The sequence below is a fragment of the Salmo salar genome, chromosome 16 (assembly GCF_965601325.2).
Source record: "Salmo salar chromosome 16, fSalSal1, whole genome shotgun sequence".
NCBI classification, from domain to species: Eukaryota; Metazoa; Chordata; class Actinopteri; order Salmoniformes; family Salmonidae; genus Salmo; species Salmo salar.
This window is the reverse complement of record NC_138306.1, coordinates 59,377,501-59,396,560: the sequence shown is the minus strand read 5'-3', so window position 1 is coordinate 59,396,560 and position 19,060 is coordinate 59,377,501. Positions and strand designations below refer to the sequence as shown.

Sequence of the window (19,060 nt, the reverse complement as noted above, 5' to 3'; positions counted from 1 at the left end):
CTTCCAATTCATTTTCCAGTCCGCCAGTAGTAAAAGCTTGATATTATTAGCCTTGTTGTGCTCTGGACAGAAGTAGAGGACTAGTTTTATACAGGTCGGATATTTTGAAGACGTAAAACAAATTATTTCCTCTGTTTCTCCAGTCCGTCCTGGGTAACAGCAGGAACCCTTGGTCTACCACCACTCCCTTTGGCAACTCCATCTGGTCCACTAGTGGAGACACTGCACTACACTCCTTCACTCCTACCACCAGCTCTACCCTCCCAGACTTACCCAGCGGCATCCGCACCCCGGGCCTGGCACCGGAACCGGCCCGTCCCGCTGCCCTTACTGAGATGAGCCGTTCCTACAACCCTTGGAGGTCCAACGTCGGCAGACATGGCTCAGAGCCCTGGTCCAGCCACTGAGGAGTAACAAGCACTCACTCTTAGCCTGGTCCCAAACCGGTTTCAGCTCGTGCCAACTCCAATACTGTCTTTATCAAGCCAAACATGACGACATGGCATGAAAATTATTACCAAAGAGTTGGCGTAACACAAACAGGCTGGAACTCAGGCTAACAGATCCATACTCTTAACTGAATTATCATGTAAATGGATTATTTTAAGTCAACTTATGTTACGTGAACAGATCTCAAGGACGTATTCTGGTCTAAATCAGAAAGGTACTATGGTATCGGTTGTTAAACAAAATAATTTTATCGACGAGTCCCGTCTGGAAAAGGGTTTAAATGTAATTTGGTAACCTCAGCACTTTGTAACACAAACCCCCAAAAAATCTCCTTAGCATTTATTTCACAGCAGTTACATGCTTTTTAATCGGGGGGGGGGGGGGGGGGGGAGAAATACAGTCTTGATTCAGATTCATTTTAGGAACATCTCTAAATTTAAACAAGAGGAAAGGATGGATGGAATGTTTTTACCGACACAGGCCAGGGATGTCTTTTCAGATTTGTTGTTCACTAGCTCTGGTCCAGGTCGCTGTAACAGCCTGGACCAGAGCTAGGTAATGCTGCATTGTTGTGTTGGTCTGGTATGTAGCTCAGTACTGCTGTATGGTGCAGTGTTTACACTGTTGAAGTAAGCACGTTGTGTGTAGCAGACAGATACGGTGCATTTGGAAAGTATTCAGACCCCTTGACTTTTTCCACATTTTGTTTACATTACAACCTTATTCTAAAATTGATTAAATAGATGTTTTTCCCTCAATCTTCACACAATACCCCATAATGACATCACAATACCCCATAATGACATCACAATACCCCATAATGACATCACAATACCCCATAATGACATCACAATACCCCATAATGACAAAGCTAATTTATAATAAAAGTACTTTGTTGAAGCACCTTTGGCAGCGATTACAGCCTCGAGTCTTCTTGGGTATGACGCTACAAGCTTGGCACACCTGTATTTGGAGAGTCTCTCCCATTCTTCTCTGCAGATCCTCTCAAGCTCTGTCAGGTTGGATGGGGAGCGTCGCTGCACAGCTATTTTCAGGTCTCTCCAGAGATGTTCAAGTCCGGGCTCTGGCTGGGCCACTCAAGGACATTCAGAGACTTGTCTCAAAGCCACTCCTGCATTGTCTTGGCTGTGTGCTTAGGGTTGTTGTCCTGTTGGAAGGTGAACCTTCACCCCAGTCTGAGGTCCTGAGCGCTCTGGAGCAGGTTTTCATCAAGGATCTCTCTGTACTTTGCTCCGTTCATCTTTCCCTCGATCCTGACTAGTCCCCCAGTCCCTGCCGCTGAAAAACATCCCCACAGCATGATGCTGCCACCACCATGCTTCACCGTAGGGATGGTGCCAGGTTTCCTCCAGATGTGACGCTTGGCATTCAGGCCAAAGAGTTCAATTTTGTTTATCATGGTCTGAGAGTCCTTTAGGTGCCTTTTGGCAAACTCCAAGCCTGATTGATAGAGTGCTGCAGAGATGGTTGTCCTTCTGGAAGGTTCTCCCATTTCCACAGAGGAACTCTAGAGCTCTGTCAGAGTGACAATTGGGTTCTTGGTCACCTCCCTGATTGCTCAGTTTGGTTCCAAAACTTCTTCTATCTAAGAATGATGGAGGCCACTGTGTTCTTGGGGACCTTCAATGCTGCATTAACTTCTTGGTACCCTTCCCCAGATCTGTGCCTCGACACAATCCTGTCTTGGAGCTCAACGACAGTTCCTTCGACCTCACGGCTTGGTTGTTGCTCTGACATGCACTGTCAGGTGTGTGCCTTTTTAAAATCATGTCCAAACATTGAATTGACCACAGGTGGACTCCAATCAAGTTGTAGAAACATCTCAAGGATGATCAATGGAAACAGGATGCACCTGAGCTCAATTTCGAGTCTCATAGCAAAGGGTTTGAATACTTATGTAAATAAGGTATTTCTGTTTTTATTCATTTGCAAAAATGTCTAAAAAACTGTTTTCATTTTGTCATGATGGGGTATTGTGTGCAGATTGATGAAAACATTTAAATCCATTTTTGGAATAAAAACAAAATGTGGAACGTGAATATTTGCAGAATGCACGATCTGTTTTCTAGCCTGGATACCAGTGTGTTTTGTTTTCTAGCCCGGATACCAGTGTGTTTTGTTTTCTAGCCCGGATACCAGTGTGTTTTGTTTTCTAGCCCGGATACCAGTGTGTTTTGTTTTCTAGCCCGGATACCAGTGTGTTTTGTTTTCTAGCCCGGATACCAGTGTGTTTTGTTTTCTAGCCCGGATACCAGTGTGTTTTGTTTTCTAGCCCGGATACCAGTGTGTTTTGTTTTCTAGCCCGGATACCAGTGTGTTTTGTTTTCTAGCCCGGATACCAGTGTGTTTTGTTTTCTAGCCTGGATACCAGTGTGTTTGTGCCATCATGCTGCTCTTTGTTTGACTAGAACATGTCTAGGACCAGACTAGTTTTCTTCATTATTTTCTTGGCTGATTTGAAATGTGGTTTCATTCAGAACAGAGGACATCCCTTTGAATGCAGTCCTATTGAACCGTTTGGATCGGCTTCGTTTACAGTCCACTCATCATTGAAGGTTATGTCTTTAAAAAAATGAGTTCTACTGAAAAATAAAATAACAAAAAAAACCTTGTTGGATTTGGTTAAGTTAAAGGAATACTTCTGTATCTTCACTGTGGCCATTTGTCTGCATGCAGTTTGAAGGAAGTTTCCAACTAGCGCCAAGTCTATTCACTAGCGGTTCTGGGGGGGCCCAGTGCCCCTGTGACAACAATTTTGGACCCCCTAAATGTGGAGTATGAAATAATTTTTACATAACTAATTTTTGCTATCGTTCTTTTTTTTTACATCCGTTATTAGACAGTGGCAACGCGGGACACTAGTGATTATGAACATGGGTCTTTTACCTGCTAATGGCAGTGAAGAAAACGATATGACAACAATAACGTCTAATGTAACTGGCCCCAGCTTGGCCCCCCCCACCAGTTGAAATGGTCTAGAACCGCCACTGAGTCTAGTCCATCTGCTAACAGATGTCATAGACTTCCAGTCGTTGCGCTAACGCTAGTTATCATTGGTTCACAAAACGACCTATAACTTCCTTCATAGAGGGACGTAAAAATGATACCCATGAGTTCATCAGACTGGGGAAGCTGAGTCAGGGCCTGAAGTGTCCCCTTTAAGGGTTAATACTGTACATTTCTGTCACCAAATTGAAATAAAAGGTAGACTGAACTCATTTAAAATGCATTTATTGAACAGTACAAATCAGATGTGAAAATAAGGCCCTGAGTGTTGTGTTAGTTACAACAGGTACGATAAGTCTCTCTCAGACTCTGGGCCAGTCTGCCCACTCCACCCTAGAGGCTGTGAGAAGATACTTAAAGACAAGATGGACCAACACAAACTTGGGCTGTGGGATTGCCGTCTCTGACCACACAACATAGGCTGTCATTATGGGTTTACATTGAAGATGTGAAACATATCTGATTTATTTATTTGTTTCCATGACACTGTCAAGCAACTCCTGCGTAGATTAGTTTCTGTGTACCAAATTTGTAAAAAAAAAAGTTACCAGAGGCCATGAGTAACTGTGTCAAAATAAGTGGCACGGAATGGCCGGTAGGTGGCGCTGTTATGAACAGTCTCACTTAACCTGTTGGGTCTAGGGGGCAGCATTTGCACGTCTGGATAAAAAAAAATGTACCCGATTTCATCTGGTTACTAATCCTACCCAGTAACTAGAATATGCATATACTTATTATATATGGATAGAAAACACTCTAAAGTTTCTAAAACTGTTTGAATGGTGTCTGTGAGTATAACAGAACTCATTTGGCAGGCAAAACCCTGAGACATTTTCTGACAGGAAGTGGATACCTGATGTGTTGTATTGACTTTAAACCTATCCCATTGAAAAACACAGGGGCTTAGGAATATTTTGGCACTTCCTATTGCTTCCACTAGATGTCACCAGCCTTTACAAAGTGTTTTGAGTCTTCTGGAGGGAGATCTGACCGAACAAGAGCCATGGAACGATGATGTCCCATTAGACACCTGGCGCGCGAGTTCATGTTGGGTACCCTCGTTCCAATACGTTATAAAAGAGTATGCATTCGTCCACCTTGAATATTATTCATGTTCTGGTTAAAAAAGGCCCTAATGATTTATGCTATACAACGTTTGACATGTTTGAACGAACGGAAATATATTTTTTCCCCTCGTTCATGACGAGAAGTCCGGCTGGCTTACATCATGTGCTAACGAGACGGAGATTTTTGGACATAAATGATGAGCTTTTTTGAACAAAACTACATTCGTTATGGACCTGTGATACCTGGAAGTGACATCTGATGAAGAGAATCAAAGGTAATGGATTATTTACATAGTATTTTCGATTTTAGATCTCCCCAACATGACGTCTAGTCTGTATCGCAACGCGTATTTTTCTGGGCGCAGTGCTCAGATTATTGCAAAGTGTGATTTCCCAGTAAGGTTATTTTTAAATCTGGCAAGTTGATTGCGTTCAAGAGATGTAAATCTATAATTCTTTAAATGACAATATAATATTTTACCAATGTTTTCTAATTTTAATTATTTAATTTGTGACGCTGACTTGACTGCCGGTTATTGGAGGGAAACGATTTCCTCAACATCAATGCCATAGTAAAACGCTGTTTTTGGATATAAATATGAACTTGATAGAACTAAAAATGCATGCATTGTCTAACATAATGTCCTAGGAGTGTCATCTGATGGAGATTGTAAAAGGTTAGTGCATCATTTTAGCTGGTTTTATGGTTTTGGTGACCCTGTCTTTGACTTGACAAAACATTACACACAACTCTTGTAAATGTACTGTCCTAACATACTCAAAATTTATGCTTTCGCCGTAAAACCTTTTTGAAATCGTAAAACGTGGTTAGATTAACCTCTTGGGGCTAGGTGGGACGCTAGCGTGCCACCTGTGGTGCACTCCATCAACAGCAGGTGCATTTCAAGAGCGGCAAATTTGAATCCAAATAAATGTCAAAATTCAAATTTTTCAAAAATACAACTATGTTACACCATTTGAAAGATAAACATCTCCTTAATCTAACCACGTTTTACGATTTCAAAAAGGTTTTACGGCGAAAGCATAAATTTAGAGTATGTTAGGACAGTACATTTACAAGAGTTGTGTGTAATGTTTTGTCAAGTCAAAGACAGGGTCACCAAAACCATAAAACCAGCTAAAATGATACACTAACCTTTTACAATCTCCATCAGATGACACTCCTAGGACATTATGTTAGACAATGCATGCATTTTTAGTTCTATCAAGTTCATATTTATATACAAAAACAGCGTTTTACTATGGCATTGATGTTGAGGAAATCGTTTCCCTCCAATAACCGGCAGTCAAGTCAGCGTCAGAAATTAAATAATTAAAATTAGAAAACATTGGTAAAATATTATATTGTCATTTAAAGAATTATAGATTTACATCTTTTGAACGCAATCAACTTGCCAGATTTAAAAATAACCTTACTGGGAAATCACACTTTGCAATAATCTGAGCACTGTGCCCAGAAAAATACGCGTTGCGATACAGACTAGACGTCATGTTGGGGAGATCTAAAATCGAAAATACTATGTAAATAATCCATTACCTTTGATTCTCTTCATCAGATGTCACTTCCAGGTATCACAGGTCCATAACGAATGTAGTTTTGTTCAAAAAAGCTCATCATTTATGTCCAAAAATCTCCGTCTCGTTAGCACATGATGTAAGCCAGCCGGACTTCTCGTCATGAACGAGGGGAAAAAATATATTTCCGTTCGTTCAAACATGTCAAACGTTGTATAGCATAAATCATTAGGGCCTTTTTTAACCAGAACATGAATAATATTCAAGGTGGACGAATGCATAGCCTTTTATAACGTATTGGAACGAGGGTACCCAACATGAAGTAGCGCGCCAGGTGTCTAATGGGACATCACCGTTCCATGGCTCTTGTTCGGTCAGATCTCCCTCCAGAAGACTCAAAACACTTTGTAAAGGCTGGTGACATCTAGTGGAAGCAATAGGAGAGGTTTAAAGTCAATACAACACATCAGGTATCCACTTCCTGTCAGAAAATGTCTCAGGGTTTTGCCTGCCAAATGAGTTCTGTTATACTCACAGACACCATTCAAACAGTTTTGGAAACTTTAGAGTGTTTTCTATCCATATATAATAAGTATATGCATATTCTAGTTACTGGGTAGGATTAGTAACCAGATTAAATCGGGTACATTTTTTTTATCCAGACGTGCAAATGCTGCCCCCTAGACCCAACAGGTTAAGGAGATGTTTATCTTTCAAATGGTGTAAAATAGTTGTATTTTTGAAAAATTTGAATTTTGACATTTATTTGGATTCAAATTTGCCGCTCTTGAAATGCACCTGCTGTTGATGGAGTGCACCACGGGTGGCACGCTAGCGTCCCACCTAGCCCCAAGAGGTTAAACCCTCATATCCGCCGTCCCATTTGACCTAGAGAATCTCAATTGTATCCTCTCTCCTTCTCAAAACCCATTGAAGAAGGTCAGAGGGGAGGGGCCACTGGCTTCCTTTTTTCACATAAGCATGATGGGACGTTAATTAACTCAGGTACCACACCTGTGTGGAAGCACCTACTTTCAATATACTTTGTATCCCTCATTCATGCTTACATTATTTTTGGCAGATGGATAACAAAGCAAGCAATAACTGATCTAGTCTCCTTTCTGTCATCCTGTGAACCCCGTTCATTGCTGCTTGCAGCTTATTCCTCTGTCATCCCCTAGCAGGTGATCAACAACGCATGGCTGACATCGGGTTGGTCCGTCTCATTGCCTACTTCCTACAGGGTTGTCTAAGGGAAGCCATGAGTAACTGCCTGAACTTGGTCAGATCACAGGTCTTCATGACAGAAACACTGTGTTTTTTCTTTAATATGTTCCTCTGATCCAGAACCATCATCCCTCTGCATAGCTCCCCCTGTAGTTCCACCCTGACAGCGCAATCTATACTCTCTGTCACCACAGAGACGTCTATACACGCCGCCACTGCGTAAGCGTCGTAGGAGACGAAGCCAGGCCCAAAGTACACATCCCTCTTACTCAGCATGGCCTCTTTGGAATAACCCCAACACTTGGACGTGACCATCTTCATGAAGCGACCAGCGGGCGTGTCCTCGTTAATCAGTTTTTCAAAGAATTCCTGGCCAATGAAAAAACACAGTTACACACACACACGATAAATCAGAAACTAAAATACACTGGTGAATCAAACTAAAAGAGGTATATTTTTGTATTTATTTTAAGTCCTGTTGAGGTCGGGCAGACCTTAGTTAAGCTGTGTACATGGAAAGGGGGCATTCCTTAGCAACTAGGAAGTGCAAGCTGTGAGTAATCAATGAAATACAAAACTATTTTATTAATAATGATTGTGTTCCCGTTCACATCATTTATTAGGTGGGGTTATAGGAGTGAATGCAAGTTAATGCTATTCTAAATGGTTATATTAGTAATAATTTAGTGTCCAGTATATATAGATAAAGTAATAAAAGCCATTTGAAGGTTGAACCTAACTCCTTTACCCATTCCAGTTTATTCCTACAGCAATATTCCCATGATGCTATGCGTGTAGGACAGAGGTACTCCTCCAGGACGATGAAGGCAGATTCAGGATCCATCACAAAGTTAAACTCTCCACATAAAGATACATTTCCCTTACCTGGAAGGAAAAATACTGGTCAAAATAGTTTTTTTTTAAGTCCCAAAATGGCACCCTATTCCCTACAGAGTGCACTACTTTAGACCAGAGCCTATGGTCCCTGTTAGAAAGGAGCGCATTATGTAGAGAATAAGATGTAATTTGGGATGCAGATGGAAACAACCTTATTGTCTATGATTGATTGATTGTGACGTTACCCTCCATGTTGCCTCCCATAACGATGAGCTCCTTCAGGTTCTGCTGGAAAGAAGGGTCCAGTCTGATGGCTAGAGCCAGGTTGGTGAGGGGTCCAAGAGCCACCAAGGACACCTGTCAAGGGAAGAGGAACAGGAAGGCTTGAAATGGTCACATTCCACGCATTATTATAACTTAGCGACTTAAAACTATGATCATCATTCGTCCACTATTGATAAACATTATCTTTGTGTTTGAATAGTTATGGGAAACTCACCCCAGATGGGGAGCCTACAGTATCTGTTAGGGTGGTCAGATAGGGAGACTACAGTACCTGTTAGGGGGTGGTCAGATAGGGAGACTACAGTACCTGTTAGGGTGGTCAGATGGGGAGACTACAGTACCTGTTAGGGTGGTCAGATGGGGAGACTACAGTACCTGTTAGGGTGGTCAGATGGGGAGACTACAGTACCTGTTAGGGGGTGGTCAGATGGGGAGCCTACAGTACCTGTTAGGGGGTGGTCAGATGGGGAGCCTACAGTACCTGTTAGGGGGTGGTCAGATGGGGAGACTACAGTACCTGTTAGGGTGGTCAGATGGGGAGACTACAGTACCTGTTTAGGGTGGTCAGATGGGGAGCCTACAGTACCTGTTAGGGTGGTCAGATGGGGAGACTACAGTACCTGTTAGGGTGGTCAGATGGGGAGTCTACAGTACCTGTTAGGGTGGTCAGATGGGGAGACTACAGTACCTGTTAGGGGGTGGTCAGATGGGGAGTCTACAGTACCTGTTAGGGTGGTCAGATAGGGAGACTACAGTACCTGTTAGGGGGTGGTCAGATAGGGAGACTACAGTACCTGTTAGGGGGTGGTCAGATGGGGAGACTACAGTACCTGTTAGGGTGCTCAGATGGGGAGACTACAGTACCAGATGGGGAGACTACAGTACCTGTTAGGGTGGTCAGATGGGGAGCCTACAGTACCTGTTAGGGTGGTCAGATAGGGAGACTACAGTACCTGTTAGGGTGGTCAGATGGGGAGACTACAGTACCTGTTAGGGTGGTCAGATGGGGAGACTACAGTACCTGTTAGGGTGGTCAGATGGGGAGACTACAGTACCTGTTAGGGTGGTCAGATGGGGAGACTACAGTACCTGTTAGGGTGGTCAGATGGGGAGACTACAGTACCTGTTAGGGTGGTCAGATGGGGAGACTACAGTACCTGTTAGGGTGGTCAGATGGGGAGACTACAGTACCTGTTAGGGGGTGGTCAGATGGGGAGACTACAGTACCTGTTAGGGGGTGGTCAGATGGGGAGACTACAGTACCTGTTAGGGTGGTGAGATGGGGAGACTACAGTACCTGTTAGGGGGTGGTCAGATGGGGAGACTACAGTACCTGTTTAGGGTGGTCAGATGGGGAGCCTACAGTACCTGTTAGGGTGGTCAGATGGGGAGCCTACAGTACCTGTTAGGGTGGTCAGATAGGGAGACTACAGTACCTGTTAGGGGGTGGTCAGATGGGGAGACTACAGTACCTGTTAGGGGGTGGTCAGATGGGGAGACTACAGTACCTGTTAGGGTGGTCAGATGGGGAGACTACAGTACCTGTTAGGGTGGTCAGATGGGGAGACTACAGTACCAGATGGGGAGACTACAGTACCTGTTAGGGTGGTCAGATGGGGAGCCTACAGTACCTGTTAGGGTGGTCAGATAGGGATCCTACAGTACCTGTTTAGGGTGGTCAGCCACCAGTCTGATCATGGCATTAACAGCATGTTCTGTCTGGAGCTTCTCCTTCCACTTTGGGTCTCTATCCTCCAGTACATCTCCCAGCCCGTCTGTCCCAAAGTGGTCGCTGAAAGCCTTGGTGGCCCCCACCAGAGGACCAGCAGCACCCTGGAACACTGGGATCTATGAGAAACATACAGCCATATTTTTTACCTTTATTTTAACTAGGCAAGTCAGTTAAGAACAAATTCTTATTTTATAATGACGGCCTACTGGGGAACAGTGGGTTAACTGCCTTGTTCAGGGGCAGAATGACAGATTTTGTACCTTGTCAGCTCGGGGATTCGAACTTGCAACCTTTCGGTTACTAGCTCAACGCTCTAACCACTAGGCTACACTGCCACCCCCCCCCCCGACGTATCCTCATAAAGAAAATAGAAAAGCAAAAACAGACACTTGGAGAGAGAGAGAGAACAAAGGAAGCTCCTCTTGAGGCTGGGTTCCTACCTGTGTCCGTTCACAGACCGACAGCACCAGCAGCACATTCTGACAGACGTTGTCCACGTCCGTATTACCGAAGCAGCACGTTATCCCCAGGATCTGCAGGCTTGGAGCGGCCAGGGCCATCATTATCGCCTGGGCGTCATCTATACCTGCATCTGTGTCTATTATCACCAGCTTTTGGGACATGGTGGCAGTGGTGTGGAAACGCAGATCAACTGTGCAGGGGGAACATTTGTAAAAAAAAAAAAAAGTTTTAAAAAAGCCTTGTCTTTGGAGTTTAAATTATATTTAGGGAGAACAGGAAGAGTATTGTAGATGTGCGTTATCAATGTCACATATAGAACATTAAATTGTAAAATACTTCACAATTTTAAAACCCCTAATCCCCATTTTCTGTATTATTATTATACTGATGCTAAAATGTTTATTCTATTCTACTGAGCCATTTACTTTATCTTCCTATTGTTATATTTTCTTATTTCCTGTTGTTTTTGCTTTGTCGAGAAAGAACCTGTAAGCATTTCTCTGGACGTGTGAATCCCTCTTAACGCCCAGGACGCTCGGACTCCGTTAGATAGCTCTGTTATAATGTATAAATGCATTTGTTATTCACAAACATCTGGAGTTTAGCTGAACAACTATCTTCATTTAATCCCGTTACGGCCGGTATGTACTTCTCTACTTTACCCCTCATTACTGCCACGCACAGGTCAGAAGTCTATAAGAGCTCAATACATTGGAAGTGCAAAACAAAAGGCTTGTAAATGTTTTTGGAAGTACATAACGAGAGTAAATGAAGACGGTTATTCGGTGAAAATCCATATTTGGATGAATAACGAACGTATTTTGACACTATAACGCCGTCTAACGGGAGTTTTAATCAGAGTTTCTTGGGCATTATGCTGTTGTCAAAATAACTGAACTTTGAACCCACCTGAGTATTTCAAGACAACTGGAAACCGTATAAAAATACACCAACAAACAAATAACATAATAATAATCGAGCTCCACGGACTTGGAAAAGTCGTTTTGAACGGTCATCTAACTCAGATGTTCAGTTTGGTAACTGTATATCTAGATCTCCATTAGCGACAAGACAAGTCATCTCCAGCACACAGATACTGGTATATATCACATACATACTACAGAAACTTGATAAGAATTACAGTCATTCTAATTCCAAGACTTACCAATAATATTTGAATTGAACGACCACTGACTGCTTCGTGTTGTGCAGATCAGACTTTAGTGGAATAACAACTACTTCCTGCTAACGGGTTGTATGTTTACACGTGCCGCTTTATCTGATTTTACAACCAGGTGGTACCAAGTCAGAAATGACAGAGTTTCTTAATTCAGACAAGCATTTTGAACGTGGCAGTAGAAAACATACGACGTCCTGCATGTGAATCTACTTACTCTGATATGTGAGTGTTTTTGTCAATACGTGATGACAATTTACCTAGAAGAAAAAAAAAACGAAATAAATGTACAAGTCAAGAAGCCATACCTTTATGTTGAGTAAAGTTATGCCTTTTATGACGCGTTCAAAACCACTAGGAATTCGGAAATCTCCAATTTATATATAGTTAACCTAGGAAATCTCCAATTTATATATAGTTAACCTAGGAAATCTCCAATTTATTTATAGTTAACCTAGGAAATCTCCAATTTATTTTTAGTTAACCTAGGAAATCTCCAATTTATATATAGTTAACCTAGGATGCACCTGGGATATAGACTGTCCGTGAAACGACGTATGCGAATGGATTTTAACTAGTTACTACAGCCATAGAGTAAATATTGGCTATATTGTAAAAAAGTAATTAAAACAAAAAAATATGCTTTTAGTCTTGAAGATGCAATATGTTACTTTTTTGGGTGACCCATACCAAATTCACACCGAAATGTGAGCTAAACAGTAGATCTGTCATTCTCATTGAAAGTAAGTATAAAAAAAAGCGGTAGATCTGTTCTATGTGCGCTAGTTCTATGCTTCCCATTCTTACATCAAGGTCTGTTTTGTACACCAGCTTCATTAACTACTGAGGTAACACAGCTCATTATACTGTATTAACTACTTGACTGGTTTGTCTAGTTAAATAAAGGTTAAGTAAAATAAATGAAGATATTAATTTCTCTCCTTTCCTGTAGAAGGTGTCCCTTTGCTGACATCTAGTGGACATTTTGCTCTATTGCCCTCAGCTGTGTTTAGACCGTTGTTGTCCTTGTTTGCTGTGTTCTAGTGTACTATGGAATAGATGGCTCTTTTATTCTTAGCACATTACCCAGTCATATTCAAGGTTAGAACTACTTTTTTTAGACATTCTGATGCTTCTACCTTTGAGTTGAATTTTTGTTGATAGCACATCTACAGTATTTCACAACTAGGTGTTTGTTGTCCAATAAATTTCGTAACCATCCCCTGTTCAAATCAGGGCTGATTTGGAAAAAGCTGTTCAAAAACAGGACATTTGTATTATCATTTCTTTGTACTCGCTGACGAAGACCATGCAGCCGAAATGCGTCAGAGGTTGTAAACTTTGTTTCCATTGAACATGCCATACAAACAAATAAAGGCATTTTGGTTAATTATACGTGGTCCCGTGTGGCTCAGTTGGTAGAGCATGGTGTTTGCAACGCCAGGGTTGTGGGTTCGATTCCCACGGGGGACCAGTACGGAGAAAAAAAAATGTATGAAATGTCTCAGCCTCCAGTATGTATGCTGCAGTAGTTTATGTGTCAGGGGGCTAGGGTCAGTCTGTTACATCTGGAGTATTTCTCTTGTCTTATCCGGTGTCCTGTGTGTATTTAAACATGCTCTCTCTAATTCTCTCTTTCCCTCTTTCTGTCTTTCTCTCGGAGGACCTGAGCCCTAGGACCATGCCTCAGGACTACCTGGTATGATGACTCCTTGCTGTCCCCAGTCCACCTGGCCGTGCTGCTGCTCCAGTTTCAACTGTTCTGCCTGCGGCTATGGAACCCTGACCTGTTCACCGGACGTGCTTGTTGCACCCTCGACAACTACTATGATTATTATTATTTGACCATGCTGGTCATTTATGAACATTTTAACATTTTAACATCTTGACCATGTTCTGTTATAATATCCACCCTGCACAGCCAGAAGAGGACTGGCCACCCCTCATAGCCTGGTTCCTCTCTAGGTTTCTTCCTAGGTTTTTGGCCTTTCTAGGGAGTTTTTCCTAGGGAGTTTTTCCTAGCCACCGTGCTTCTTTCACATGCATTGCTTGCTGTTTGGGGTTTTAGGCTGGGTTTCTGTACAGCACTTTGAGAATATCAGCTGATGTACGAAGGGCTATATAAATAAATTTGATTTGATTTATGCATTCACTACTGTAAGGCGCTCTGGATAAGAGCGTCTGCTAAATGACTAAAATGTAAAGAGTGCCTTGGTCCTCCTTTGATTTTTTGACAGCTATATGACGTGTTTCCAGCCTCCTACCCATCTCCCAGGAGGAGGCTCTACAGGTTCCAGCCTCCCTTTGAGGAGATTAAGTTTGGTCCCTTCACAGGCAACGCTACGCTGACGCGGTAATACTCTTGACACTGACATCTCTTGTGTCCGTTGCCAATGTATATCCATAAGGACTTCCCATTACGAAATGACATGCTGAAATCAACATCAACGAGAAATTCTTACTTCCTATGACCAAACATGACAAATATACCATCTAGGTTGATTCAGGGCTTAACATAGTGAAATATATCATTTGGTCAGTATAAATGCCATTTGGCAATTGTTCATTGACTTTTGGGTTCGGAAGCCGACTTCCTATGATCATATATGGCAAATGGACAAAACATAGGCCTTATGGACAAAGTCAATAAAATAAGACAAATGTATGTCCATACAGTTACTACATATGTATAATTGACCCCAAAATGTTTTTTGTTGTTGTTTGAAGAACGGTCCAAAATGCACTTTTTATGAGGTTTTAAAATTTTGAACAAATTTTCAAAATTTCACCCTTGGGACCTGACTGAGACCATTTACATTTACGTCATTTAGCAGACGCTCTTATCCAGAGCGACTTACAAATTGGTGCATTCACCTTATGATATCCAGTGGAACAACCACTTTACAATAGTGCATCTAAATCTTTTAAGGGGGGGGGTTAGAAGGATTACTTTATCCTATCCTGTGGTTGAGCGCGCTCGCCCCCCTATGGGATTTTTGGTTTCTTACACTTGGCATTTGTAATGTTCCGGTTGCAATATAGTTTGATGAACTATTGACCATTTGAGTGGTATTTGCGATTGTGTATATGGTTCGCCCAATGCCAATAAGTTGCCATTCCTTTTTGCCCATTACATAAGTATTCACACCCCTAAGTCAATACTTTGTAGAAGCACCTTTGGCAGTGATTTAAACCTGTGAGCCATTCTGGGTAAGTCTCTAAGAGCTTTCCACACCTGGATTGTGCAACATTTGTCCATTATTCTTTACAAAATTCTTCAAGCTCTGTCGAATTGTTTGTTGATCATTGCTAGACAACCATTTTCAGGTCTTGCAATAGATTTTCAAGCAGATTTAAGTCAAAACTGTAACTCGGCCACTCAGGAACATTCACTGTCTTGGTAAGCAACTCCAGTGTATATTTGGCCTTGTGTTTTAGGTTATTGTCCTGCTGAAAGGGGAATTCATCTCCCAGTGTCTGGTGGAAAGCAGACTGAACCAGGATTCCTCTAGGATTTTGCCTGTGCTTAGTTCCATTCTGTTTATTTTTAATCCTAAAAAACTCCTCAGTTCTTAACAACTAAACTCAGCAAAAAAAAGAAACGGCCCTTTTTCAGGACCCTGTCTTTAAAAAATAATTTGTAAATATCAAAATAACTTCACAGATCTTCAATGTAAAGGGTTTAGACACTCTTTCCCATGCTTGTTCAATGAACCATAAACAATTAATGAACATGCACCTGTGGAACGGTCGTTAAGACACTAACAGCTTACAGACGGTAGGCAATTAAAGTGACAGTTATGAAAACTTAGGACACTAAAGAGGCCTTTCTACTGACTCTGAAAAACACCAAGAGAAAGATGCCCAGGGTCGCTGCTCATCTGTGTGAACGTGCCTTAGGCATGCTGCAAGGAGGCATGAGGACTGGAGATGTGGCCAGGGCAATAAATTGCAATGTCCGTACAGGGAGACAGGACGGACAGCTGATCGTCCTCGCAGTGGCAGACCACGTGTAACAACACCTGCACAGGATCGGTACATCCGAACATCACACCTGTGGGACAGGTACAGGATGGCAACAACAACTGGCCGAGTTACACCAGGAACGCACAATCCCTCCATCAGTGCTCAGACTGTCCGCAATAGGCTGAGAGAGGCTGGACTGAGGGCTTGTAGGCCTGTTGTAAGGCAGGTCCTCACCAGACATCAATGGAAACAAAGTAGTCTATGGGCAAAAACCCACCGTCGCTGGACCAGACAGGACTGGCAAAAAGTGCTCTTCACTGACGAGTCGCGGTTTTGTCTCACCAGGGGTGATGGTCGGATTCGCGTTTATCGTCGAAGGAATGAGCGTTACACCGAGGCCTGTACTCTGGAGCGAGATCGATTTGGAGGTGGAGGGTCCGTCATGGTCTGGGGCGGTGTGTTACAGCATCATCGGACTGAGCTTGTCATTATTGCAGGCAATCTCAACACTGTGCGTTACAGGGAAGGCATCCTCCTCCCTCATGTGGTACCCTTCCTGCAGGCTCATCCTGACATGACCCTCCAGCATGACAATGCCACCAGCCATACTGCTCGTTCTGTGTGTGATTTCCTGCAAGACAGGAATGTCAGTGTTCTGCCATGGCCAGCGAAGAGCCCGGATCTCAATCCCATTGAGCACGTCTGGGACCTGTTGGATCGGAGGGCTATGGCCATTCCCCCCCAGAAATGTCCGGGAACTTGCAGGAAGAGTGGGGTAACATCTCACAGAAAGAACTGTCAAATCTGGTGCAGTCCATGAGGAGATGCACAGCAGTACTTAATGCAGCTGGTGGCCACACCAGATACTGACTGTTACTTTTGATTTTGACCCCTCCTTTGTTCAGGGACACATTATTCAATTTCTGTTAGTCACATGTCTGTGAAACTTGTTCAGTTTATGTCTCAGTTGTTGAATCTTGTTATGTTCATACAAATATTTACACATGTTAAGTTTGCTGAAAATAAACGCAGTTGACAGTGAGAGGACGTTTCTTTTTTTGCTCAGTTTACAAGCATAGCATACCCATAACATGATGCAACCACAAATATGCTTGAAAACGTGGAGAGTGGTGCTCAGTAATATGTTGTATTCTGAACAAAAAGTTAATAGCTTTGCAACATGTTTTGCAGTATTACTGTAGTGCCTTGTTGCAAACAGGATGCATGTTTTGGAATATTTTGTATTCTTTACAGGCTTAGTATTGTGGAGTGATTACAATGTTGATCCATCCTCAGTTCTCATATCACAGCCATTAAACTCTGCAACTGTTTTAAAGTCACCATTGGCCTCATGGTGAAATCCCTAACAAGTTTCCTTCTTCTCCAGCAACTGAGTTAGGAAGGACTCCTGTATCTTTGTAGTGACTGGGTGTATTGATACACCATCCAAAGTGTAATTAATAACTTCACCATGCTCAAAGGGATATTCAATGTCTGCGTCTTTTTTTTATTTTTTTTAACCCATCTACCAATAGGTGCCCTTCTTTGCAAGGCATTGGAAAACCTCATTGGTCTTTATGGTTAAATCACTGGTCCACTGAGGGACCTTACAGATAATTGTATGTGTGTGGTACAGAGATGAGGAAGTCATTCACAAATCATGTTAAACATTATTATTGAACACAGAGTCCATGAAACTTATTATGCTACTCGTTAAGCACATTGTTATTACTCAACATATTTAGTCTTCCCATAACAAAGGGGTTGAATACTTATTGACTCAAGACATTTCAGCTTTTTAAATATATATATATATATATATATATATATATATATATATATATATATATATATATATATATATATATATATATATATATATTTTTTTTTTAAATACACAATTCCACTTTGATATGTGGTATTGTGTGTAGGACAGTAACAAAGAATGACAATTTAATCTATTTTAAATTCAGGTGGTAACAACAAAATGTGGAAAAAGTAATCAATTGTTATAAAAAAATCAATTTTAGAATAAAGCTGTAACGTTAAAAAAAAGTCAAGGGATGTAAATACAATCCAAATGCTCTTTATTTAACATATGTTGCTAGTATGAGGGTTAATAAATCATTTATATAAACTCATATCAAAAGGTGTCATTTTAAAATAGTTATTAATTGCATAATCTGACTGTGTGATTACATACTGTTGCAGTAATAAGAGCTCATTCCCTGTCTCCGCTGTGAAGCGTCAAAGACCCAGACATGTTTCCATGTATCTGTCTTAAGGTCTTCCCTGTCCCCGCTGTGAAGCATCGGAGGCCCAGACATGTATCTGTCTTAAGGTCTTCCCTGTCCCCGCTGTGAAGCATCGGAGGCCCAGACATGTTTCCATGTAAGACATGTTTCCATGTATCTGTCTTAAGGTCTTCCCTGTCCCCGCTGTGAAGCGTCAGACCCAGACATGTTTCCATGTATCTGTCTTCGTAGCTCCGCTATGTGAGCAGGACTGATGCGGCAACACCCTCCTGTTGGAAGACAAAAACATCCTAGTTCAGGGATGGGGGTCAGGGGTCACAAAATATCTGAACTCATCAGTGGCTCGCGGGTCTGTGTAACCACATCCATACCCACACATGCAGTCAGAGCCGGCCGTAGCCTTTTTGGGGGCCCTATCCATACCCACACATGCAGTCAGAGCCGGCCCTAGCCTTTTGGGGGCCCTATCCATACCCAGACATGCAGTCAGAGCCGGCCCTAGCCTTTTTGGGGGCCCTATCCATACCCACACATGCAGTCAGAGCCGGCCCTAGCCGGCCCTAGCCTTTTGGGGGCCCTAAGCAGTCAGAGCCGGCCCTAGCCTTTTGGGGGCCCTAAGCAGTCAGAGCCGGCCCTAGCCTTTTGGGGGCCCTAAGCAGTCAGAGCCGGCCCTAGCCTTTTGGGGGCCCTATCCATACCCACACATGGAGCCGGCACTAGCCTTTTGGGGGCCCTATCCATACCCACACATGCAGTCAGAGCCGGCCCTAGCCTTTTGGGGGCCCTATCCATACCCACACATGCAGTCAGAGCCGGCCCTAGCCTTTTGGGGGCCCTATCCATACCCACACATGCAGTCAGAGCCGGCCCTAGCCTTTTGGGGGCCCTATCCATACCCACACGTGCAGTCAGAGCCGGCCCTAGCCTTTTGGGGGCCCTAAGCAGTCAGAGCCGGTCCTAGCCTTTTGGGGGCCCTAAGCAGTCAGAGCCGGTCCTAGCCTTTTGGGGGCCCTAAGTGAAATTCTGTTGCCATGGGCTA

General features: G+C 42.8%; 3 protein-coding genes, 1 long non-coding RNA gene and 1 other non-coding gene across 9 annotated transcripts in view; 2 read left to right on the top strand and 3 right to left on the bottom strand.

Moving 5' to 3' along the window:
- The window catches only part of tmem131 (transmembrane protein 131), a 168,310-nt gene extending 164,625 nt beyond the window's left edge, over positions 1 to 3,685 (top strand). For all 5 annotated transcript variants that reach the window (XM_045697495.2, XM_045697496.2, XM_045697497.2 and 2 more), the window contains one exon: positions 144 to 3,685. In XM_045697495.2, coding sequence (XP_045553451.1) covers positions 144 to 407 — 264 coding nt within the window. In that variant the 3' untranslated portion in view covers positions 408 to 3,685. The remainder of the gene's footprint in view (positions 1 to 143) is intronic.
- LOC145861120 (uncharacterized) overlaps positions 3,686 to 19,060 on the bottom strand; it is a 50,593-nt gene continuing 35,218 nt past the window's right edge. Inside the window, exon 2 of the long non-coding RNA XR_014380934.1 lies at positions 3,686 to 4,106. This is a non-coding gene — a long non-coding RNA (uncharacterized LOC145861120). The remainder of the gene's footprint in view (positions 4,107 to 19,060) is intronic.
- si:ch211-201h21.5 (nuc_hydro_CeIAG domain-containing protein) lies at positions 6,760 to 11,942 on the bottom strand. Its single transcript, XM_014149871.3, has 6 exons — positions 11,789 to 11,942; positions 10,602 to 10,813; positions 10,095 to 10,277; positions 8,390 to 8,501; positions 8,056 to 8,192; positions 6,760 to 7,676 (listed from the first exon to the last, which is right to left on the bottom strand). Exons 2-6 carry the CDS (start codon positions 10,782 to 10,784, stop codon positions 7,311 to 7,313), a joined length of 981 nt encoding a protein of 326 aa, XP_014005346.1. The 5' UTR covers positions 10,785 to 10,813; positions 11,789 to 11,942; the 3' UTR covers positions 6,760 to 7,310.
- trnaa-ugc (transfer RNA alanine (anticodon UGC)) lies at positions 13,199 to 13,274 on the top strand. Its single transcript has one exon. It is a non-coding gene; the product is annotated as a tRNA-Ala (tRNA).
- Positions 17,249 to 19,060, bottom strand: part of zgc:172121 (Homocysteine S-methyltransferase) — a 7,425-nt gene continuing 5,613 nt past the window's right edge. The window contains 1 exon segment of the mRNA NM_001139790.1: positions 17,249 to 18,290. Within this exon segment, the coding sequence (NP_001133262.1) occupies positions 18,184 to 18,290 (107 nt within the window). The 3' untranslated portion in view covers positions 17,249 to 18,183.